Below are 24,742 nucleotides of genomic sequence, written 5' to 3'. Positions count from 1 at the left end.
GACTAAAGACAAGGATATTACTGGACGTTCAAGTTGCAACTGACACACCAAACCTCGAACACACACACACACACACACACACACACACACACACACACACACACACACACACACACACACACACACACACACACACACACACACACACACACACACACACACACAGCATCACATTTACACATTGATGAGACAAAGACACACAGAGATATCAACACACTTAATCCTCTCAAAGAAGAGTTGGGGAGGGAGGGAGGGAGGGAGGGAGGGAGGGAGGGAGGGAGGGAGGGAGGGAGGGAGGGAGGGAGGGAGGGAGGGAGAGGAATAGAAGAACGGCAGATGGCAAGAAAGACGTCAATCCAACTCATTCTTCCAGACAGCATAGGGCACTGTGGGTAATTGCAAACAGGACTGACGTTAGTGTTGGGACCCTGCACGTCACGGAGAGAGGAGGAGAGGATGAGAGAAACAGGTAGATAATTAGGGAAAGCTTCAGGCCACAACAGGCCACCGCCACCTAGTGAACCCAGTGAACAGGGACAGACATGCCTCGACTCTCTGGGTGAAGGTATTCAACAAAACAGACAGACTGTGATTTATTTCTCTATTTCAATGTAGTGAACTGAGTCTTTTCGGCTCACATACAGGAATTCCTTACACAACAAGATTGACACTTGTATTTTTTTGTCAATTCAATGAATAGCAACCAAAAACAAGCATAAATCACTTTCTATTACACCAGAAACCTCTAACCCACAACACGACATCAGAATGTCAGCCAACCCGGGGGGAGAGAGGGGGTCAGGGTATGTAATCATTGGCACAGTCATCAAGCAGTGAGGGTATGAAGAGACTCATCTGCTCAAACCGTCAGTGTTGCTGAAAACCCATCAACTCATTTCAACTTCACTTCAGTCTGGCTTTTCTCCAGTTTTATTTAGAAGCGTTTACTTCTCTCTTTTAGCAACAGTCACTGAGTTTCCTCAGTCGTCCCTGGCAGAGTAGAGGCCATGGAACTGGTTGATGTTATTTCTATGTAGAGGATGGTTACTGATATCATTACATTAGTGTCACACTTATAGCATGTTTATTTAATCCCACCTGCACAATTTACCATTTCTGCCAACTAGGCTTTTTCAGTAGGGCGGAGGGTGAAGAATGTTGCAGAAAGAAATGCATTACAGACATGATTTTTTTGTATGGTTGTCCCATAAAATGTATGTTGTTTGTATAATTCGTTATTGTTTACATAATTATTTCAATCTGCAAAATACACAGTACGTGCTTCTTCTGGCTTCATGGATCAGGAGAAGCAACCACAGAGTCCTCAGTATGATGTCCCTGAGCTGGGATGACTGGGAGGATTTGCACTGAGTGCTTTGACCTCTAGAGACTAAAGAGATAGTTACAAGGAGGGAAATCAACTCAATCCTTTGGGCGCGTGTGAAGTGGGAACTCAAATGATCCAATCTGCTCTCTTACCAAATAAAACAGATGGTATCTAAATTGACAAAAAATATCATACATTTAACATAGTATGTCAACATTTTGAAAGACTTGACATTTTGGTTGCTGTTTTGTAGATAATTGTTTTGTGGTGAAGTGGGCATCTGCTGACTCATCTCCCCTCCGTTAATAAAACAGGGACTCATTTAGAGAACTGATAAATAAATATAATCTTTATTAAATACAACAAATATAAACAGGGTTCACAGTCATAGAACACATACCGGTAACCACACACACGTGCATACACACACACACACACACACACACACACACACACACACACACACACACACACACACACACACACACACAGTCATAGAACACATACTGGTACACCCACACACACACACACACACACACACACACACACACACACACACACACACACACACACACACACACACACACACACACACACACACACACACACACACACACACACAACCCACTCTCTTATACAATCTGTGCAGCTCACAATCTCTGATCATAAGAACATATTTATAAAGCACAATATAAACACTGAACACTGTGCAAAGCATTTTGTTAAGACACATTCTAAGTAGGCAAGGTAATTGAGGCACCATGGTAACATGGACAGGGGCAGGGATGTGTCTTTGGATGACCAGTAAAGTAGTTCTACCCAGGGGGTGAGTATGGATTTAGGCCAGTGGTATCTACTAGTGGTAGCCCTGCACAGCCATTGGGAGGAAGGGTCAGCTGGAAGCCTGACAGGTCCAGGATCAGATTTCCCTGCCGCCCAGCCTAGCTGTCTCCATTACACACTGAAAACTCTCCACTGGCCCAGGACCAACACTTAGGGCTGCTCTCTGTTTGCACCACAGCCCCCAGGCTGATCTCTTTGTGTTCCATGTCAACACAATATCACTGCAGAGCATTTCTGCCATAGCTTTCAGAGACGGGTGCCCAGTCCCATCACGACATTCAGAGTGTTTTTACACATAGTCCTCTTTAAAATAACTGATCTTTGAATGAGGTCTCAACTCTTTTGTCAGTTCACTTCACCTATTTTGTGGTCCGAGTCCTCTTTGCATTGGCATTGCCATGTTTAGAAAGGAACCAAGATCTTTTTCCAAAATTCACTCAATGCACTCCGGGTTTTTACAAAGTGCAGTGCAGGACAAGCCATTCCATCAAAACGTGTTATCGGACAGCTATATATACTACCGGCTTACATTTGGAAAGCTAATAGACTGCATTTAGTGAAAAAAGGGGAGAAACAATCATTTTAATCAGAAGACACTATTAACATGTAAATATTATTGGTAACAGAATAAATAGCAGAAGAATAACTGCAGATTAAATAATACTGTAATTGAAAATTGTACACCCAATGTAGGCTACCGCCCTTTTAAGAGCTATAATTGATTTTGGACCCTGTGTTGTGATTCTCACCAAATATACTGTTGTCTTCTCACACTATTCAAACCCCACAATCAAATAAACAGTTTTATGAACCTCTCTTAGAATATAGATCACATATGGCAAACAAATAATCTGAACTACAAACTAAACATTTCGGTGGATTCTTGACAATCGCTAATCAATATAAAAAATCATCACTTTTTTTCCATGAACCTGCACATCCACTTCTCTCTTTTGTAACAACAATGTGAGTGGTTACGGCAGGAAAACAATGCTGCAGTAGTCAAGTGTGTCGCACGGAAATAATGACAAGTGAACCTGGGGAGCTTTGTGTTCACATTACCCTAAAAAAGGAACCGAACCTCGGAATTCAAGAGAACCGACCTCAGACCAGCTCTCGAGATGATCTCAGTTCGGTTCACTTAGGGGGCACTTCTGAGGGGGTCTGAGTTCCTTTGGGAGTGTTCACACTGCACAAAAAAATTTGCAAACTGCACTGGGTTGACAAAAATTGTAAAAACGCCCTTAGTCAACCCTCTACACACATTCAAAACGGCCCTGTGCATTTAGCTAGCTAGCACACAATAACAAATAAAATGGCACTGCAATTCACTCATGTCTTAAAAACACCAACATTTACAATTGCCAGAGTTGTATGTACTGTATAGACTGTTATTACAATCTGGTAAATATATAATAAATAAATATACATTCTGTTTCAGCTGTTTTTATTGTCAATATGACGGCATCATACTCGATTCTCAGTGACATTAGCAAAAAGCAAGCTGTCACAATATCTCTGCCATGGTCTCATCAGTTCTGTCTGTAGTAAACGGTGTAAGCCACTGACGGTGCAAGCGTGCAACTAAGTCCTTGAGTAAAATAGTACTTTTTTTGTATCTCTTCTCATTTACTTTGCCATCCTCCTTTATCTTTCTCTCTATTTAACTTAGAGGCAGATTACCAGGGTTGTATTCAGCAGATCCTCTGTCTATCCATCCATCCTGTCTCATACCTGAGTGACCAGGGGTTCCCTGAGGTACACGTTGCCTTTGTTCTCCCACCCGTCCTGCCCCGCACACAGCCCTGACAGCAGTGTCCCATTGAGGGGGTTACAGATTCCCTTGCAGTCGCCCACATACAGGGGAGTGTAATCTCCCTCCCCCTCGTCTCCCTCCTCGTCCTCACCCTCCCAGAGAGAGGTGCTGATGTGGGTGTACTCACTGATTTTCTCGAGACACTCCGTCTCTCGGTGATAGAAGTAGCTGAAGTTGGACACAATGACGGGGACTGGCAGGGAGATGGTGAGCACGCCAGCGATGGCACACATGGAGCCCACCAGCTTGCCCCCCAGAGTTGTAGGGTACATGTCCCCGTAGCCCACTGTCGTCATGGAGACCACGGCCCACCAGAAGGCCTCGGGGATGCTGGTGAACACCGTGTCGGGGCTGTCCGCCTCGGCGAAGTAGACAGCGCTGGAGAAGAGGATGACTCCGATGAAGAGGAAGAAGATGAGCAGGGCCAGCTCTCTCAGGCTGGCCTTCAGAGTCTGGCCCAGGATCTGCAGGCCCTTGGAGTGACGCGACAGCTTGAAGATCCTGAACACCCTGACCAACCTAATGACCCTGATGATGGCCAAAGACATGCCCGGGTCCTTGTTGGAGGTTTTGTCCCTGGCCAGCTCTGTGCCCAGAGTGACGAAGAAGGGAATGATGGCGAGGAAGTCGATAGTGTTCATCACGTCCTTGAAGAAGTGGAGCTTACTGGGGGAGCTGGCTAAGCGCATAATGAGCTCAAAGGAGAACCAGAAGATACATATGGTCTCCACCTGGAAGAAGGGGTCATGGAAAGCACTGCCAGTGGGAGGGACCAGGATGGTGATGTTGGGGAGGGTAGGATGGGGCTGGTAGGTGAATTTCTGAAGGGAGAGAAGGAGAGAGGGAAAGTGAGTGGTAGAAATTAAGCAGGAGAGATTGAGGGGAGGTAAAACAGTGAAGGGGGGAATGACCGTGGTTTAGACAAGAGAAAGCAAACAGGGTTGTAAAGTCTGCTTCCAACTCACACCCTCCAACACATAGATCCCCTGAACGCAGCTAACTTTCAGGCCCACTTTCCAGCTCACACTCTCAAACACCTAGATCCCCTGAACGCAGCTCACTCTCCAGATCCCAATCATCTGAATTCTAATCACCTGTTCACACACCTGTATGTCATTATCACACACTATTTAGTTCAGTTCTTTGCATCCCATCACTGTGAGGTATTGTTTGTTTTGTGACACACAGAGCGCTGGGTTTCCTGTGATTTACGCCTCCCGTGTATGATAGTTTGTGTTTTCCTAACAATGCCTTTTGCCTATTCCCTGCCTGTACTTTAGCCTATCGGATTTCCTGTTATCTACCTATTGTCTGATCTCCCGGACTACGTTACTAGCCTTTTCCCTGCCTGTACTGTTGCCCTTTTGGACCCCCTGTGTATGACCTTCTGCCTGCCCCTGGACCCAGCTACCTGCCTCCTCCTGTGTATGACCTTCTGCCTGCCCCTGGATCCAGCTACCTGCCTCATCCTGTGTATGACCTTCTGCCTGCCCCTGGACCCAGCTACCTGCCTCCTCCTGTGTATGACCTTCTGCCTGCCCCTGGACCCAGCTACCTGCCTCCTCCTGTGGTCCTTTACAATAAACACCTGCTGCGTCCTGCGCTTGAAACCAGCTCTCTGTCTCTCGTGTTCATTACAAGGGTAATGAAGGACATAAATGAATAAGAAATAGTAAGGAGGGAAGGTTAAACAGAGATCAGGGAGAACCATGATGACTACAGTAAACATGAGAAGGAGGAGAAGTGATTATTTTAAAGGTGGAAAAGTCTTTCCTCAGCACATGTGGAAAATGTATCTGTCATCACGGTCTGATTAAGACTGTGATAACTGTAATACTGTGTTAACATAACTTCACTTGTGCAATCACACTCTCTTTCTTTCCGCAGACTTTGATACAAATGTGTTTCGTCTCTTTATTTAAACAGAAGAAAAACATTATAGTGCATGACTGCATGTGACAAATGCTAATGTTACAGCACAGCGTCAGGACTGACTGAGGAATCTGACACTTCATTTCATCCTGACAATGTTTTCTAAGAAGCAGTCTTGAGGTTCAAAGTGAGACAGTCAAATTTAGGTTTTATGGTATGTCCAGCCATAAGACGGATTGGAATCAAATGGCTCAGAATTTTTATTGCCTATGAATAGTGAAGCCAAAGTCTATGATATACTGTTTGTGTGTTAGTGTGTGCCTGTGTGAGGTACATATACAGCAGTTGTTTGTTTGTGCATATACTGCATATGTTAGTCTTTATGTAGAGGCCTGGAATGCTTTTACCAACTGAAATGACAGTGACATTTTGCCCTCACATTTGTCACCCACTTTAGTTCCATTTCTCCTCACCTTTATGAGGTTCAAAAGCCATGATCACACTGCCCCGACAGACATTCTCACTCTTTGTCACCCAATGAGAAAGGTATAACAACTAGCCTCTCATCCAAATGGTCACAGAACCATACAGCATGTCTTTCAATACTGTATGCAGTGTCTAGAGCTACCGTTGCAATGGGAGGTGATCGTCTTGTAAAAGACAAGGATTTATTTTCAATTGCTGCCACCTATGCTGCCATTTTGAGTCTGTACAGAGCACTGTGTGTCTTATGTCAGATGTTCTGATCATGTGAGTGTGTGTGAGAGGTCGGGTGTGTGCATATGCGCTTCGGTAAGACCCACCGTATACCTTGTGTTCTGTGCTTTTGCATGATCCCTCAAAATCCAAAGGCAGCTAAGCCAACCTTGTCGGTAAGCCACTTGGCGTGTGGGGTTCATTTCATTTTGTGCGAGTCATCAAATAGGTGTTCTGTACTACTCTTTCCATGCCTCTTTCAGTGGGTATGAGTCAGTGTGTTTATTAATGGGAACCATCGTTTACGTGTTGATGTGCTCTTAGGGTTGTCCTTACGCTATATATAGCTCCTTTAGATCTCTAAGGAGTAACGTGAGACACGCTCCTCTCCTCTTTTGCACTCCACTTTCACTTACCCCTCTCTCTCTCTCTCTCTCTCTCTCTCTCTCCCTCTCTCCCTCCCTCTCTCTTTCTCTCTCTCTCTCTCTCTCTCTCTCTCTCTCTCTCTCTCTCTCTCTCTCTCTCTCTCTCTCTCTCTCTCTCTCTCAGTTTATATGTTCCTATCAACTCCATCTATTCCCGTACGGAGTCGTCTTGGCAGTGATCCTGGAGCACCAGTCAATGTGAGACACAGATGGACAGTGATCTGGAGATACCATCAATAAAGCATAATGTTCTTTGTGCAGTCCATATTTACCCCTCCCTTCCTGCCCCTCATCTCTCTCTGTCCCACCCCTTTTTCTCTTCCGCTCTTACCTGCAGCCTCCCTCTTTCTCTAGATCCCTAACTGTGATTCTCTCTCTCCAATCTATTTCTCTTGTTTTCCTACCACACTTTCGTTCCCCCTCTCCTCACCCCCCACTCTTCCCATTCCTATGTGGTCACACATGTAGTATTTATGTTCCACAGGGTGACATCTGTCATTGACTTTCACCAACTGTCATCCACAAACTGTCATCCTTCACTAACTGTCATCCTTCACTAACTGTCATCCTTCACTAACTGTCATCCTTTACTAATTGTCATCCTTCACTGACTGTTGACGATCACCCCATCATCAGTCTCCCAATGTGCTAACCTCTGTTCTCTTAGCACCCTGTCGAGATGCCTTCCTTACTCTTTCATCCTCTCTTCATTCCTCTCTTCCTTCATCTGTGCTTTATACACATCTCCCGCAGCCTCTCCTTTCTCCTGGTGCCTTTGTTAATTTCCTTTTCTACCATTCTCTGTTTCTCTCTCATTCTCTCTCTCCTGTGTGTCATTTCTGTTTGGCCCTCAGGCCCCTGGCCCCACAACGGCCCCCTCTCACCTCTCGGAGCTCCTTCTCGTTCCTGAAGTCAGGCAGCGTCTCCAAGCAAAAGATGGCGATGGACACCACAATAACCATGACGCTGATGATGGCGATGATGCGTGCGCCCGAGGAGGATTCTGGGTGCTCAAAAAGCATCCAAACCTTCCTCTGCATCTCGTTCTCAGGCAGGGCAGGCACCTCCTCCTTGGGGAAGCCCTCATCCTCCTTGAAGCGTTCCATGATCTCCTCACCAAGCTCATAGAAGCGCAGCTCATCCAAGAACACATCCAGGGGCACGTTGGCAGGCCTCCGCAGCCGCCCGCCAGACTGGTAGAAGTAGAGGATGGCGTCGAAGCAGTTCCGGTTCCGGTCCAGGAACATCTCATTGCGCAGAGGGTCAAAGTAGCGAATTCTGCGGTTAGGGTCCCCCAGGAGGGAGTCAGGGAACTGGGCCAGAGTGCGGAGCTGTGTCTCGTAGCGCATCCCCGACACGTTGATGGCTAGCCGCTCCGTCAGGGCCCAGCCCCCCCTCCACAGGGAGCCTGAGCGACGACAGCTTTCCCTTTTCCCCTCAACCCTCTCCTTTTCACTGCCGTTGTTCTCTGTCTCCTTCTCTCCCTTCTCCGCCTTGTTGCGCTGGTCCTTGGTCTCCTTGTCGCTCTCGCTCACCTCCTCTGGGAGATGTTTCTTGTCTCCTTCTCCTCCTCCTTCACCTCCACCCTTGTCATGGTTCTCCATTCCTTGGTCTGTCATTCAACTTCTATTTAGTTCTTTGTGTGGACAGTTTGTCCCCTCACTCTAGAGAGAAATGCACAACGCTGCTGAAGTTATCAAGGGACATATCAGGTACTGCAGAAGAAGAGACATATCAGGTACTGCAGAAGAAGAGAAATATCAGGTACTGCAGAAGAAGGGACATATCAGGTACTGCAGAATAAGGGACATATCAGGTACTGCAGAAGAAGGGACATATCAGGTACTGCAGAAGAAGAGACATATCAGGTACTGCAGAAGAAGAGACATTTCAGGTACTGCAGAAGAAGAGACATATCAGGTACTGCAGAAGAAGAGACATGTCAGGTACTGCAGAAGAAGTGACATATCAGGTAAAGGCAGATAAAGAAGTGGGAGGAGAAACAACTCACATTATTGGCAATTTTAATACTCATAATTATTTAACAGAAATGTAAGCATTAAGTAATTTATGCCAATTCACCCGCAAATACACTACCGGTCAAGAATTTTAGAACACCTACTCATTCAGGGGTTTTTCTTTATTTTTACTATTTTCTACATTGTAGAATAACAGCTTTGCACACTCTTGGTATTCTCTCAACCAGCTTCACATGGAATACTTTTCCAACAGTCTTGAAGGAGTTCCCACATATGCTGAGTACCTGTTGGCTACTTTTCCTTCACTCTGCGGTCCAACTCAACCCAAACCATCTCAATTTGGTTGAGGTCGGGGGATTGTGGAGGCCAGGTCATCTGATGCAGCACTCCATCACTCTCCTTCTTGGTCAAATAGCCCTTACACAGCCTGGAGGTGTGTTGGGTCATTGTAACTGACTTGCCTGGTTAAATGAAGGTTACTTTTAAAAAATGTTTTAAATGTCCTGTTGAAAAACCAAATGATAGTCCCACTAAGCCCAAACCAGATGGGATGGCATATCGCTACAGAATGCTGTGGTAGCCATGCTGGTAAAGTGTGCCTTGAATTCTAAATAAATCACAGATAGTGTCACCAGCAAAGCACCCCCACACCATCACACCTCCTCCTCCATGCTTTATGGTGGGAAATACACATGCGGAGATAATCCGTTCACCCACACAGCGTCTCACAAAGACACAGCGGTTGGAACCAAAAATCGCCAATTTGGACTCCAGACCAAAGGACAAATTTCCACCGGTCTAATGTCCATTGCTCGTGTTTCTTGGCCCAAGGAATCCTCTTCTTCTTATTGGTGTCCTTTAATAGTGGTTTCTTTGCAGTAATTCGACCATGAAGGCCTGAATCACGCAGTCTCCTCTGAACAGTTGATGTTGAGATGTCTCTGTTACTTGAACTCTGTGAAGCATTTATTTGGGCTGCAATTTCTGAGGCTGGTAACTCTAATGAAATTATCCTCTGCAGCAGAGGTAACTCTGGGTCTTCCTTTCCTGTGGCAGTCCTCATGAGAGCCAGTTTCATCATAGCGCTTGATGGTTTTTGCGACTGCACTTGAAGAAACATTCAAATTTCTTGAAATGTTCCGTATTGAGTGGCCTTCATGTCTTAAAGTAATGATGGACTGTCATTTCCCTTTGCTTATTTGAGCTGATCTTGCCATAATATGGACTTGGTCTTTTACCAAATAGGGCTATCTTCTGTATACCACCCCCACCTTGTCACAACACAACTGATTGGCTCAAACACATTAAGAAAGAAAGAAATTCCACAAATGAACTTTTAAGAAGGCACACCTGTTAATTGAAATGCATTCCAGGTGACTACCTTGTGAAGCTGGTGAGAGAAAGCCAAGAGTGTGCAAAGCTGTCATCAAGGCAAAGGGTGGCTATTTGAAGAATCTCAAATACAAAATATATTTTGATTTGTTTAACACTTTTTTGGTTACTACATGATTCCATATGTGTTATTTCATAGTTCTGATGTCTTCACTATTATTCTACAATGTAGAAAATAGTTAAAATAAAGAAAAACCCTTGAATGAGGGTAGTATGACCGGTAGTATGTAAGAAACATTTTACAACTAGAGTACAGAATAACAAATAAAAGCATGAACTAGACAGGTGTTATTTCAATCGTAACCTTTAACCTTTATGTTCGGTCAGAATGACTATTTATTTAATCAGAAGGTTAGTCTTTACAGTAAACACAGCCATTATTAGAATAATACAGAGTCCTACTCATAAACACCCTAGTTACAAGCCATGCCCAAGCATGCTGCTGTGAAGTAAGAACCATATTATTGGTGTTATTTACAAGAAGCAGCCTGCACTGTTCCACTCACCCCTCTGTCAGTCAGCTACTGTTGATAGAGACTAATTACTCAAGAGAATCACGGTGCCTCTGCTACTGTACCTCCACCAGGGTATCTGTCTGGCTGTCTGTCTGGCTGTCTGTCTGTCTGGCCCTCCCTCTGGCCGTCTGTCTGTCTGTCCGTCCGGCCCTCCCTCTGGCCGTCTCTCTAGCTGTGTCTGGTCTGGGGGTGGAAGGGAAGGGAATGCGGGGGCACAAATGCTCCTTCAGGGGTAGTGTTAATCTGTCTGCTGATACCCCACCCTGGGTGAAGTGAAGATAGTTAAGCTTGTTTGTAGGTCACAGCCTTCAGTCTCTCCCCTTTGCTCTCTCTCATGCCTACTATTTCTCTGGAGAATGCTGTCAGGTCGAAATTCAATCCACTGCCTTCTCTCTACAACCTCAGCACGGCGTCCTCCTCATACCCCCACCCCCTAATGTCAGCCCTCTGCCCCTCTCTTAAAGTCTTCAATTCTCCCTGTCTCCCTGTCATAAACAAACACACAAAAACACACACACACCATCCACAACACATGTACTGATGTCCTCACGAGACCCAAATGAACACCCATAAAATCCCAGTGAGAATGTATTTTGGAGTTCCATTCTGGCTTTAGTATTTTTATTGCTCCTGACTATGTAACCTTACCAGGAAACACTCAGGGCCCTAAACGAGTTATATAGCAGAGCCAATGTATTTCCTGGTAAGGTGTGGTCAGGACAAATGTAGGGCCCTAGTCACATTTACAAACATGTTGATACATGTTATGAGACCAAACAGTAAAACTGAAAGCCTACAACAAAAAGCCATGACACTCCTTTTCTGATTATCCTTTCGTAAGCCTTTATTCAGTTGGCTTAGTGTATGGTATAGTATAGTGTATGGTATAGTATAGTGTATGGTATAGTATAGTGTATGGTATAGTATAGGGTATGGTATAGTATAGTGTATGGTATAGTATAGTGTATGGTATAGTATAGGGTATGGTATAGTATAGTGTATGGTATAGTATAGTGTATGGTATAGTATAGGGTATGGTATAGTATAGTGTATGGTATAGTATAGTGTATGGTATAGTATAGTGTATGGTATAGTATAGTGTATGGTATAGTATAGGGTATGGTATAGTATAGTGTATGGTATAGTATAGTGTATGGTATAGTATAGGGTATGGTATAGTATAGGGTATGGTATAGTATAGTGTATGGTATAGTATAGGGTATGGTATAGTATAGGGTATGGTATAGTATAGTGTATGGTATAGTATAGTGTATGGTATAGTATAGGGTATGGTATAGTATAGGGTATGGTATAGTATAGTGTATGGTATAGTATAGGGTATGGTATAGTATAGGGTATGGTATAGTATAGGGTATGGTATAGTATAGTGTATGGTATAGTATAGGGTATGGTATAGTATAGGGTATGGTATAGTATAGTGTATGGTATAGTATAGTGTATGGTATAGTATAGTGTATGGTATAGTATAGTGTATGGTATAGTATAGTGTATGGTATAGTATAGTGTATGGTATAGTATAGTGTATGGTATAGTATAGTGTATGGTATAGTATAGTGTATGGTATAGTATAGGGTATGGTATAGTATAGGGTATGGTATAGTATAGTGTATGGTATAGTATAGGGTATGGTATAGTATAGGGTATGGTATAGTATAGTGTATGGTATAGTATAGTGTATGGTATAGTATAGGGTATGGTATAGTATAGGGTATGGTATAGTATAGTGTATGGTATAGTATAGGGTATGGTATAGTATAGTATAGTGTATGGTATAGTATAGTGTATGGTATAGTATAGGGTATGGTATAGTATAGTGTATGGTATAGTATAGTGTATGGTATAGTATAGGGTATGGTATAGTATAGTGTATGGTATAGTATAGTGTATGGTATAGTATAGTGTATGGTATAGTATAGTGTATGGTATAGTATAGTGTATGGTATAGTATAGTGTATGGTATAGTATAGTGTATGGTATAGTATAGGGTATGGTATAGTATAGGGTATGGTATAGTATAGTGTATGGTATAGTATAGTGTATGGTATAGTATAGGGTATGGTATAGTATAGTGTATGGTATAGTATAGTGTATGGTATAGTATAGGGTATGGTATAGTATAGTATAGGGTATGGTATAGTATAGGGTATGGTATAGTATAGTGTATGGTATAGTATAGTGTATGGTATAGTATAGTGTATGGTATAGTATAGGGTATGGTATAGTATAGTGTATGGTATAGTATAGTGTATGGTATAGTATAGGGTATGGTATAGTATAGTGTATGGTATAGTATAGTGTATGGTATAGTATAGTGTATGGTATAGTATAGTGTATGGTATAGTATAGTGTATGGTATAGTATAGGGTATGGTATAGTATAGGGTATGGTATAGTATAGTGTATGGTATAGTATAGTGTATGGTATAGTATAGGGTATGGTATAGTATAGTATAGGGTATGGTATAGTATAGGGTATGGTATAGTATAGTGTATGGTATAGTATAGTGTATGGTATAGTATAGTATAGTGTATGGTATAGTATAGGGCATGGTATAGTATAGGGTATGGTATAGTATAGTGTATGGTATAGTATAGTGTATGGTATAGTATAGTGTATGGTATAGTATAGTGTATGGTATAGTATAGTGTATGGTATAGTATAGTGTATGGTATAGTATAGGGTATGGTATAGTATAGTGTATGGTATAGTATAGTGTATGGTATAGTATAGGGTATGGTATAGTATAGTATAGGGTATGGTATAGTATAGTGTATGGTATAGTATAGTGTATAGTATAGTATCGTGTATGGTATAGTATAGGGTATGGTATAGTATAGGGTATGGTATAGTATAGGGTATGGTATAGTATAGTGTATGGTATAGTATAGTGTATGGTATAGTATAGGGTATGGAGCAGACGTGTCAGACAGGTAATGACTCACAGGTGTGGTGTCAAGAAAAATGTAAGTGACATATAGTGACCACTGTAAGATGTCAACAGCATTATTTCTGGGCTAGAAAAAAGGTTACATGGGGTGGCACGTAGCCTAGCAGTTAAGAACGTTGGGCCAGTAACCGAAAGTTTGCTGGTTTGAATCCCAAACCAACTAGGTAAAGAAATATGTCGATGTGCCCTTGAGCAAGGCACTTAACCCTGATTGCTCCGGTAAATCGCTATGGATAAGAGCGTCAGCTAAAGGACTCAAATGTAAATGTAAAATAAGAATTGATGGTTGAGTTAACTATTTAGAGACGTGTACCAGTTGGAAGGGGGGAAAAAGACATGTAAAATGTATAACAGATATAACACTGATATGAGGTGGATTTTACAGGAAAGTGAGCATTAAAGCATTTAAAGTATTTTTTTTTTTATTATGCATTAAACATTTGCATAAACCATCCCATTGGCTTCTTGGTTAATTGACGAATGTAATGGCTTATTTTTTCCATTTCAGAATATGCCTCATAGATAGACTGAGATACCGGTATGCATGTTGACACAGCAGGTTGCAGCACCAGGATGTGCGTTAGAATTTGCATGGAGCTTAAACGACAAGTCCCACAAAGCCGCTCACCTGTCTTCACAAACCCCATGATTTTTGAGGAACTTAGAAGAGGGAAGAGAAAGTTAACGTACAAATGTAAAAGACAAAAAGACAACGGGAGGGATGCAATTATATATTTTGCTGCATGTAAAGAAATAGAATAAAAAGTGTAGCTTGGAAAGAGGGCAAGTAACTTTGTTTGCGGCATTCGACCAACACAGTCAACCAGGTAGTGGCGATTCTTTGTGAACGTATCATCAGTGAAATCATCACCCGTGACGGGTTGGCTCCAGTGAACATGTCAGGCAGTACATTGCGTTACGGAGACAAAGTTGTCATTGTGACCGGCGGGTCCAAAGGGATTGGTAGAGGGATTGTCAAAGTATTCGGTAATAATCAAAGTTGCTGATTTGAAGTTAGTTTGTTGAGATTTGAGCAGAGTGAGGTACTGGGGAAACAATAATGTGCTATTCTGTTGTTTTTTTCCAGTGGAGAATGGAGCCAAAGTTGTCTTCTGTGCAAGAGGGGGTGAGTGTCTGCACGTTTTATTCGATTTTTTTGCTCAGATTAAAGTATACCATTGCAGGTGTGGTGGAACTGGTGGCTTCTACGGTTGTGGCTAGATGGAGTGGAGTACAGTACAGCTACGTACCAAAAATTGCATGTTAGAGTTGCGTCGGTGACAACGGTAGGATTGAAGCTAAGCCTAACCTTAACCTTTTTCTCCTAACCTGCTACTTTAATTCTCCTAACCTGCTACGTTAAATATCCAAACCTGCTGCATTAGTTCTCCTAACCTGCTACATTAATTCTCCTAACCTGCTGCATGAATTATCCTAACCTGCTGCATTAGTTATCCTATCCATCTAGCCACAACGGTAGAAGCCATCAGTTACAAGAGTCTCAGAATCTTCATTCATCAGTAATCCATTGTTGAAGACTTTATGAATCATTAAAAAAATCATCTTTACATTGCATGTTCATAAGTTTACTGTATTCTTATTATTATTTATTTTTATATATTTTTTATTTTTTTACAGTGGCAGCAGGACAGGCTCTAGAGGCCGAGCTGAACAGGGCAGGGCTAGGGTCATGCAAATTTGTACCTTGTGACATCTCCAAAGAGGAGGACATCAAGGTAGGGCTTCTGGGCAATGACTTATCTTACAGGGCAGTGAAATGAGAGTCAAATGATCACTCATATGCACAACATTTCAACAGAGTTTATATCCTCATTCCTCAATGGATCATATGACCTGTGGTTTATCAGAATGCTTACTATAACGTTTTGTATTGTAATCTACACTCCACCTATCTTTAGTCTTTGTTGGATTTTCCCTGCCTGTGAAAGGACTTTTCTCCACTGAGTTTACTCACAGCTCTAGCAAGCTCCTTGCTCTTCATTTGAAGGTCTGCTTATAAACTCCTTAGAAATCACTGTTAAAGGCCCAGTCGGTCATTATTTGAAGCGCTCTGTGTTTCCTGTGCCCTGGTTTCCTGTTTTTTTCCCCCTGTTTTTTTGTGCTTGCCTCCCAGACTGAGAGTTCACTCAGGCATTGAGGTCTGTGCTGACATACATTTATTAATTAGTAAAAAAAAAATATATATATACAGTTGAAGTCAGAGGTTTACATACACCTTAGCCAAATACATTTAATCCTAGTAAAATCCTAGTAAAAATGCCATGTCTTAGGTCAGTTACGATCACCACTTTGTTTTAAGAATGTGAAATGTCAGAATAATATTATAGAGAATTATTTATTTCAGCTTTTATTTCTTTCATCACATTCCCAGTGGGTCAGAAGTTCACATACACTCATTTAGTATTTGGTAGCATTGCCTTTAAATTGATTAACTTGGGTCAAATGTTTCGGGAAGCCTTCCACAAGCTTCCCACAATAAGTTGGGTGAATTTTGGCCCATTCCAACTAACAGAGCTGGTGTAACTGAGTCAGGTTTGTAGGTCTCCTTACTCGCACACTCTTTTTCAGTTCTGCCCACAAATGTTCTATAGGATTGAGGTCACGGCTTTGTGATGGCCACTCCAATACCTTGATTTTGTTGTCCTTAAGCCATTTTTCCACAACTTTGGAAATATGCATGGGGTCATTGTCCATTTGAAAGACCCATTTGCGACCAAGCTTTAACTTCCTGACTGATGTCTTGAGATGTTGCTTCAATATATCCAGATAATTCTCCTCCCTTGTGGTGCCATCTATTTTATGAAGTGCACAAGTCCCTCCTGCAGCAAAGCACACCCACAATATGATGCTCCGTGCTTCATGGTTGGGATGGTGTTCTTCGGCTAGCAAGCCTCCCCCTTTTTCTTCCAAACATAACGATGGTCATTATGGCCAAATAGTTCTATTTTTGTTTCATCAGACCAGAGGACATTTCTCCAAAAAGTACGATCTTTGTCCCATTGTGCAGTTGCAAACTGTAGTCTGGCTTTTTTACGGTGGTTTTGGAGCAGTGGCTTCTTCCTTGCTGAGTGGCCTTTTAGGTTATGTCGATATAGGACTCGTTTTACTGTGGATATAAATACTTTTGTACCTGTTTCCTCCAGCATCTTCACAAGGGCCTTTGCTGTTCTGGGATTGATTTGCACTTTTCACACCAAAGTACGTTCATCTCTAGGAAACAGAACGCATCTCCTTCCTGAGCGGTATGACGGCTGCGTGTTCCCATGGTGTTTATACTTGCGTACAGATGAACGTTGTACCTTCAGAAGTTTGGAAATTGCTCCCAAGGATGAACCAGACTTGTGGAGGTCTACAATGTTTTTTCTGAGGTCTTTGCTGATTTCTTTTGATTTTCCCATGATGTCAAGCAAAGAGGCACTGAGTTTGAAGGTAGGCCTTGAAATACATCCACAGGTACACCTCCAATTGACTCAAATGATGTCAATTAGCCTATCAGAAGCTTCAAAAGCCATGACATCATTTTCTGGAATTTTCCAAGCTGTTTAAAGGCACAGTCAACTTGGTGTATGTAAACATCTGACCCGCTGGAATTGTGATACAGTGAATTATAAGTGAAATAATCTGTCTGTAAACAATTGTTGGAAAAATGACTTGTGTCAGGCACAAAGGAGTTGTCCTAACTGACTTGCCCACACTATAGTTTGTTAACAAGAAATTTGTGGTTGAAAAACGAGTTTTAATGACTCCAACCTAAGTGTATGTAAACTTCCGACTTCAACTGTATATATATATTGGAGTGGACAGATAGATGAAGCCTCATCAGACAATAAAATGTATTAGTGATCAGACTAGCACTGCAAGACGGAAGCTTTCCATCATGTTTTACATTTACATTTAGGTCATTTAGCAGATGTTCTTATCCAGAGCGACTTCTTTTTTTTCTACACCGCCAATCATCAATCAGTGTCCAGACCCTGGTGCTTGTGAACAATAGTGCCATTGCTATAACCTGTTTTGTGTGTTTGACTGAGGGATGTGTGTATGTTTCTATGTTATTCTAGTGGTGTGTCTAGCTGTTTTTTCAGCTTAGGCTCTATGTAGCAAGTTAGGTAGGTACATAGGTAATGGGATCATAGGTCCAGATACCTGGAGATGGCAGTTATAAACGTCTTACACAGTGTGGTGGTCAATGACAGAGAGCAGTCAACTCAACGTGTGATATTCTCTCTGCAGAGGTTGATTTCAGTGACAGTGGAGCATTATGGTCAAATAGACTGTCTGGTCAACAATGCTGGGTGGCGTGAGTATCTGTTATCATTTTGTATGAGAATTGATGTTGTTAAGGAAAGAAAGAAAGAAAGGAAATGATATATCCACAAATCAGCTGATAGTTGGTATACCAATCCACATCCAGGCACTTATTTTTATTATTATATATATACTTTTTTTACCACCTTTTTCTCCCCAATTTCGTCATATCCAATTTGGTAGTTACAGTCTTGTCCCATTGTCCGGAAACACAACCCCGCCAAGCCGTACTGCTTCTTGACACAATGCACGCTTAACCCGGAAGCCAGCCGCACCATTGTGTCGGAGGAAACACCGAACAACTGTCAGCGTGCATGCACCCGGCCCGCCACAGGAGTCGCTAGAGCGCGATGGGACAAGGACATCCCGGCCGGCGAAACCCTCCCCTAACTCGGATGATGCTGGGCCAATTGTGCGTCGCCTCATGGGTCTCCCGGTCGCGACCGGCTGCAACACAGCCCGGTATATAACCAGGGTCTGTAGTAACACAGCTAATATTGCGATGCAGTGCCTTAGACCGCTGCGCCACTCGGGAAGCCCTGGCAAGTCATTATTTAAACAGGCATATTCAAGCAATAAAAACACGTACACTGAGTGTACAAAACATTAAGAATACCTTCCTAATATTGAGATGCACCCCTCCTTTTGCCCCCAGAACAGCCTGGACTCTACAAGGTGTCAAAAGCGTTCCACAGGGATGCTGGCCCATGTTGACTCTAATGCTTCCCAAAGTTGGCTGGATGTCATTTGGGTAGTTGACCATACTTGATAAACACAGGAAACTATTTATGGTGAAAAATCCAGCAGCGTTGCAGTTCTTGACACAAACCGGCGTGCCAGGCACCTACTACAACACTCTGTTTAAAGGCAGTTAAATATTTTGTCTTGCCCATTCACCCTCTGAATGGCACACATACACAATCCATGTCTCAAATGTCTCAAGGCTTAAAGCTTTGCAGCTTGCACCATCAAACCAATCACATCCTGATCCTCACACCCTGACAATGGTGCAAGTCGCAACGCGGATGTGTTTTTAATGCTATACTGGTTTTCATCGTTTGTTAAGATCTGCATACGTTTTTGTACCACTTAACACTTTTTTTGTGGATATGAAATGCATGTTTTTTCCCCCTCTTTGGTTAGTGTTTATGCTGTATTCATTGAGTTCCCTCACTTTCATCCCCTTTCAGACCCACCTCATAAACCCACAGATGACACTACTGCAGATGAGTTCAGAGATCTTTTGAATCTTAACCTCATCAGTTACTTCCTGGCCTCCAAAGTAAATAATTCACTCATTATATTTACTTTACTGAAAGCCTTCAGGTACAATGCTTTATTACTTGTTATAAGCATGTATGAGCCTTAATAATGGGTTATTATATAGCTTATAATATGTTTTGCTTCATCACGGGATCTCCCCACCTCTCTCCCCTCCTCAGTATGCCCTGCCCCACCTGCGACAGCGCCAGGGGAACATCATTAACTTGTCCAGTCTGGTGGGCTCCATTGGTCAGAAAAATGCAGCACCATATGTAGCCACTAAGGTGAACTAAAAACCTAGATAACAGTATGCATCAGTACTTTATCCCAGTGTTTGAGGCTTGGAGAAGTAGGCTTAACAGGGGTGATGTGTCTCTTTTCCTCCACAAGGGGGCGATCATTGCCATGACAAAAGCCATGGCTGTGGATGAGAGTCGGTACCAAGTGAGAGTCAACTGGTGAGTAGAACTGGCATCTGTCCTGTTTTAAAAATACTTTTGTATTTTCCCACTTTTTCTCTTATCTCTATCTCTGTTTGCTGCAGTCTAAATGTGTATTATCTTGTAGCATCTCCCCTGGTAATGTGATGACACCTCTGTGGGAGGAGCTGGCTGGACAGACTGCAGATACCTTAGCTACCATTAAAGAGGGAGAGAACGCTCAGGCAAGTGCTCACTGGACAGGAGCCAATACAAGATATACGATGAAATATAGATCTGTTACAATGACATATTTCAGAATGCATTGAAAAGGGAGGGTTGGTAGAGACTTCCTAATTTCACTTGCATCTCTCGTCTTGATAAACCTGATGCTTTATCTTTAACATTCTTCCTAATCTCCAACAGCTGCTTGGTCGAATGGGGACAGAAGCTGAGAGTGGGTTGGCTGCTCTGTACCTGGCTGCTGATGCGACGTTCTGCACTGGGATAGACCTGCTGCTTAGTGGAGGGGCAGAACTCAACTATGGCTACAAGAGCCAGGTCCCATGAGCAGGCCTGTCACTCCGGGCCTTGTGCCTACCTGACCAATAACAGGACCTGTTATGTTCTATTGCTGTCCTGCTTGAGATTATTCAACCAATCACCCTGTTTTATCCATAGCCACGGGATGTAGAGGTGCTGGGGATGGTACAGCACCCTCTGGTGGTGAGATGGTAAAGCTTCAATAATTTGTGTTGCAATAAAAACGATTAAACTATTTTTTTTGTTGCATTGTTGATATAAATGATAATGGGATTGGGGTAGGGGTAGGGGAGAGAGAGAAAAAACATGGGATATGTATATATGGGCCCTATTTTGCATCGAGAGCTCTCAGCTCTGTTTTGTAAACTGTGCGCTCATGATATGCTCCTATCTATTCAGTGTGGTTGGTTTGGAGTTGGACACGCTCTACTGTACGATAGACCGTTTAAATTAATTCGGGTCTGACCCTCTCCACTCTTCATATTCTATTCTTTCCCCCTTGTGGTGGATATCAAGTGATCTGGAGAAGTTTTCGCAATAGTTTTTGACATATATTTTCTATTAGTTTACAATTCTAAACTTGGCGTAAAGGGAATGGGAACAAAATAAAATTGCGTTCTCTCGCACTTGGCTCGCAGGCCTGCTGCTGCCCATGTCAAACATGAGTTTCGTGAGTTTCAAGTTTGTGAAAATTCAAGTTTGGAGAAGCTTACAATTTATCCTACCATTTCTACCGATCTTCATACCAGTTATGATTATCATATGCACATTTTCGTGGAACAGTTTAATTTCAATAGTAACGTTTTTGTTTCTCAAAATCATTGTCACGTGGCTGATAATACAAATCGGGATTAAAATGATAAAAACCCCAAAAGTTAAAATTCCACTAATGGGAGAGCAGCAGCCTCTGCCATATGAACACACTGATTCACCATGAGCCATTGGCGGCTAAATAAATGAACACATGGAACAATGAGATAGCCTATAGGCCAATGTAGCAGTAGGACTATAGTTTACACTGTCAACTAAGAAAAATACCTAAAGCTGACAAATAAAAACTGAAAATGTCCTGATGAAAATGCAGGTTCTTTCAATTTCATCTATCTTCCCACCGCCTGTCTGCCTCCCGTTCTATCTGTCTTGATTTGAGCTATCACTAGTGAAGCCAACATTGCATCAAATCAATAAATTGGGTCTGGCCCAATGAAGGCCTGGCCCTAAGCTGTCACTGGCTACATTGAATCAACTAGCCTTTTCTGGGCCATCACAGTTTCTGGAGCTCCTGACAGACACAGTTGTTTTTGGCAAAGGGAAAGGTCTTCAGGTATTTTATGGCGTTTCCACTGGGTATATGGGATGCTCAGAGCATGACATTTTGCTCTTTCACACCAAGGCCTGGTGATTATCTAGGGGGAGAGTGTTGGAAAGATTTTTCAAATACTGTGAGGAACTATTATCATTCACACTGGATGTAAAACAAATATATATATATATAATTCATTGACTTGCTGAAGAAAAAATTGCTGAGAAACTCAGCGTATTAGTTGTGGTGAGTTAAGACAATCAGAAAAACCAGACATCCCAAAATAGGCAACCAGACACATTAGTCCATTGATGACATAGTCCCAAAGTGTCTGACCCAAGATGGCGTAGCAGTAGGACGTGTGTGTTTGTCTTTGTCTTATCCCGTGTCTTATCCAGTGTTAATAGCCGGTCTTTTTCGTATATATCTTAATCTCACTTTCTATCTACGAACTAAATATACTTTCCTGCAACCCGCCTCACCCATTGTGGTACGGCTCTTCTATTTTTATTCCTTATAACTGGAACTTCCATCAGGAGCTAGCCAGCTAACTAGCTACTAGTCTTTGTTAGCCACGGCTAGCGGTCTTCACCTTTTTCTCGGTCACCAGCCAGCCTTAGCTCGGACAATACCTGCCAGTCTGCACAGCACGATATCAACCCAGAGCATATCGGACTGCTTCTCTCTACCACATCACCGGATTCCTGCCGCTCTGGATCAATACATCGGACCATCGCAGCTAGCTAGCTGCAAACAAGTGGCTACTGTTAGCTAACGCCTCTGTCCCGAAGAAAGCACCAGCTAGCCTTCAGCTAGCCTCGAGCTAGGCCCATATACCAGCTAATTCTAGGGCTACAATACCTTCTTTGCCAATTGGCCTGGACCCTTTATTGTCGACACGGAGCGCCGCCAATCCATCACGACTGGACTGCAGACGTGATCACCCGATGTGGTCTCAACAGGCTATTCTGTTACAATGTCGCCGAAGAACCATCTACTAGCCCCGGCCCGCTAGCGTTTCTGAACGCTGTGTCCCCTGCTTGCCTAGCGTAGTAGTGACTACCAAACGGCACCGTGACTCACCTATTGCTGCTCTTTTGACCCTATGATCACTCAGCTACACAGCTGATGGATAACCCCTGGACTGTTTCAATAACACGGTACCTCATTTTGTTTACCTGTCGGCCCCAGCCTCTAACTCAGGTCCTGTATGTACCTAACTGACCCGCTCTGCCCATTCATCGCCATTTACCCTTTGTTGTCTTAGCTCTCCTGATCAACACCTGTGATTGCTTTATGCCTCTCTCTAATGTCAATATGCCTTGTCTACTGCTGTCTTGGCTAGTTCTTATTGTTTTATTTCACTGTAGAGCCCTCAGTCCCGCTCAGCATGCCATAGATTTCTCTTTTGTCCCACCCTGGTGCCTCCAGAGACGAAACCTCTCTCATCGTCACTCAACGCCTAGGTTTACCTCCACTGTACTCACATCCTACCATACCATTGTCTGTACATTATGCCCTGAATCTATTCTATCACGCCCAGAAATCCACTCCTTTTATTCTCTGTCCCCAACGCACTAGACGACCAGTTCTTATAGCCTTTAGCCGTACCCTTATCCTACTCTCCTCTGGTGATGTAGAGGTTAACCCAGGCCATGTAGCCCCCAGTTCGACTCCTATTCCCCCCAGCCGCTATCATTTGTTGACTTCTGTAACAGTAAAAGCCTTGGTTTCATGCATGTTAACATCAGAAGCCTCCTCCCTAAGTTTGTTTTATTCACTGCTTTAGCACACTTCGCCAACTATGATGTCCTAGCTGTGTCTGAATCCTGGCTTAGGAAGGCCACCAAAAATTCTGACATTTTCATTCCCAACTACAACATTTTCCACCAAGATAGAACTGCCAAAGGGGGTGGAGTTGCAATCTACTGCAGAGATAGTCTGCAGAGTTCTGTCATACTATCCATTTCTGTGCCCAAACAGTTTGAGCTTCTACTTTAAAAAATCCACCTTTCCAGAAATAAGTCTCTCACTGTTGCCGCTTGTTACAGAACCCCCTCAGCCCCCAGCTGTGCGCTGGACACCATATGTGAATTAATTTCCCCCCATTTATCTTCAGAGTTTGTACTGTTAGGTGACCTAAACTGGAATATGCATAACACCCCGGCCATCCTACAATCTAAACTAGATGCCCTCAATCTCACACAAATTATCAAGGAACCTACCAGGTACAACCCTAAATCCGTAAACACGGGCACCCTCATAGATATCATCCTGACCAGCCTGCCCTCTGAATACACCTGTGCTGTCTACAACCAGGATCTCAGCGATCACTGCCTCATTGCCTGCTTCCGTAATGGGTCAGCGGTCAAACGACCACCCCTCATCACTGTCAAATGCTCCCTAAAACAGTTCAGCAAGCAGGCCTTTCTAATTGACCTGGCCTGGGTATCCTGGAAGGATATTGACCTCATTCCAGGATACCCAGTAGAGGATGCCTGGTTATTCTTTAAAAGTGCTTTCCTCACCATCTTAAATAAGCATGCCCAGTTCAAAAAATGTAGAACTAAGAAGAGATATAGCCCTTGGTTCACTCCAGACTTGACTGCCCTTGACCAGCATATCATAACCGTAATTGATAACAGACAATACTGTGCAGCCATCTTCATTGATCTGGCCACAGCTTTCGACTCTGTCAATAGCCACATTCTTATCGGCAGACTCAACAGCCTTGGTTTCTCAAATGACTGCCTCGCCTGGTTCACCAACTACTTCTCAGACAGAGTTCAGTGTTGTCCGGGCCTCTGGCAGTCTCTATGGGGGTGCCACAGGGTTCAATTCTCGGGCTGACTCTTTTCTCTGTATACATCAATGATGTCTCTCTTGCTGCTGGTGATTCTCTGATCCACCTCTACACAGACAACACCATTCTGTATATTTCTGGCCCTTCTTTGGACAATGTTTTAACTAACCTCCAGACGAGCTGCCATACAAGAGTCCTTTCGTGGCCTCCAACTGCTCTTAAATGCAAGTAAAACTAAATGCATGCTCT

At 43.1% G+C, this 24,742-nt stretch overlaps 2 protein-coding genes across 4 annotated transcripts; one reads left to right on the top strand and one right to left on the bottom strand.

Moving 5' to 3' along the window:
- Positions 1-1,892: 1,892 nt before the first annotated feature.
- LOC106601551 (potassium voltage-gated channel subfamily A member 1) lies at positions 1,893-11,059 on the bottom strand. 3 transcript variants are annotated; one of them, XM_014193850.2, is made up of 3 exons: positions 10,857-11,059; positions 7,864-8,720; positions 1,893-4,807 (listed from the first exon to the last, which is right to left on the bottom strand). In XM_014193850.2, exons 2-3 carry the CDS (start codon positions 8,596-8,598, stop codon positions 3,899-3,901), a joined length of 1,644 nt encoding a protein of 547 aa, XP_014049325.1. In that variant the 5' UTR covers positions 8,599-8,720; positions 10,857-11,059; the 3' UTR covers positions 1,893-3,898. The 3 variants fall into 3 exon arrangements, with proteins under 3 accessions (XP_014049325.1, XP_014049326.1, XP_014049327.1); XM_014193851.2 differs by having other exon boundaries at positions 7,864-8,694; XM_014193852.2 differs by having other exon boundaries at positions 7,864-8,643.
- Positions 11,060-14,469: 3,410 nt separating this feature from the next.
- dhb14 (17-beta-hydroxysteroid dehydrogenase 14) lies at positions 14,470-20,620 on the top strand. Its single transcript, NM_001140853.2, has 9 exons — positions 14,470-14,820; positions 14,921-14,959; positions 15,472-15,569; positions 18,088-18,154; positions 19,353-19,444; positions 19,605-19,709; positions 19,816-19,883; positions 19,993-20,089; positions 20,271-20,620. The coding sequence occupies exons 1-9, from the start codon at positions 14,730-14,732 to the stop codon at positions 20,412-20,414; spliced, it is 801 nt and encodes a 266-aa protein (NP_001134325.1). The 5' UTR covers positions 14,470-14,729; the 3' UTR covers positions 20,415-20,620.
- Positions 20,621-24,742: the final 4,122 nt, after the last annotated feature.

The sequence above is a fragment of the Salmo salar genome, chromosome ssa03, assembly GCF_905237065.1.
Source record: "Salmo salar chromosome ssa03, Ssal_v3.1, whole genome shotgun sequence".
Taxonomy (NCBI): Eukaryota; Metazoa; Chordata; class Actinopteri; order Salmoniformes; family Salmonidae; genus Salmo; species Salmo salar.
This window is presented reverse-complemented; position numbering and strand designations above follow the sequence as displayed.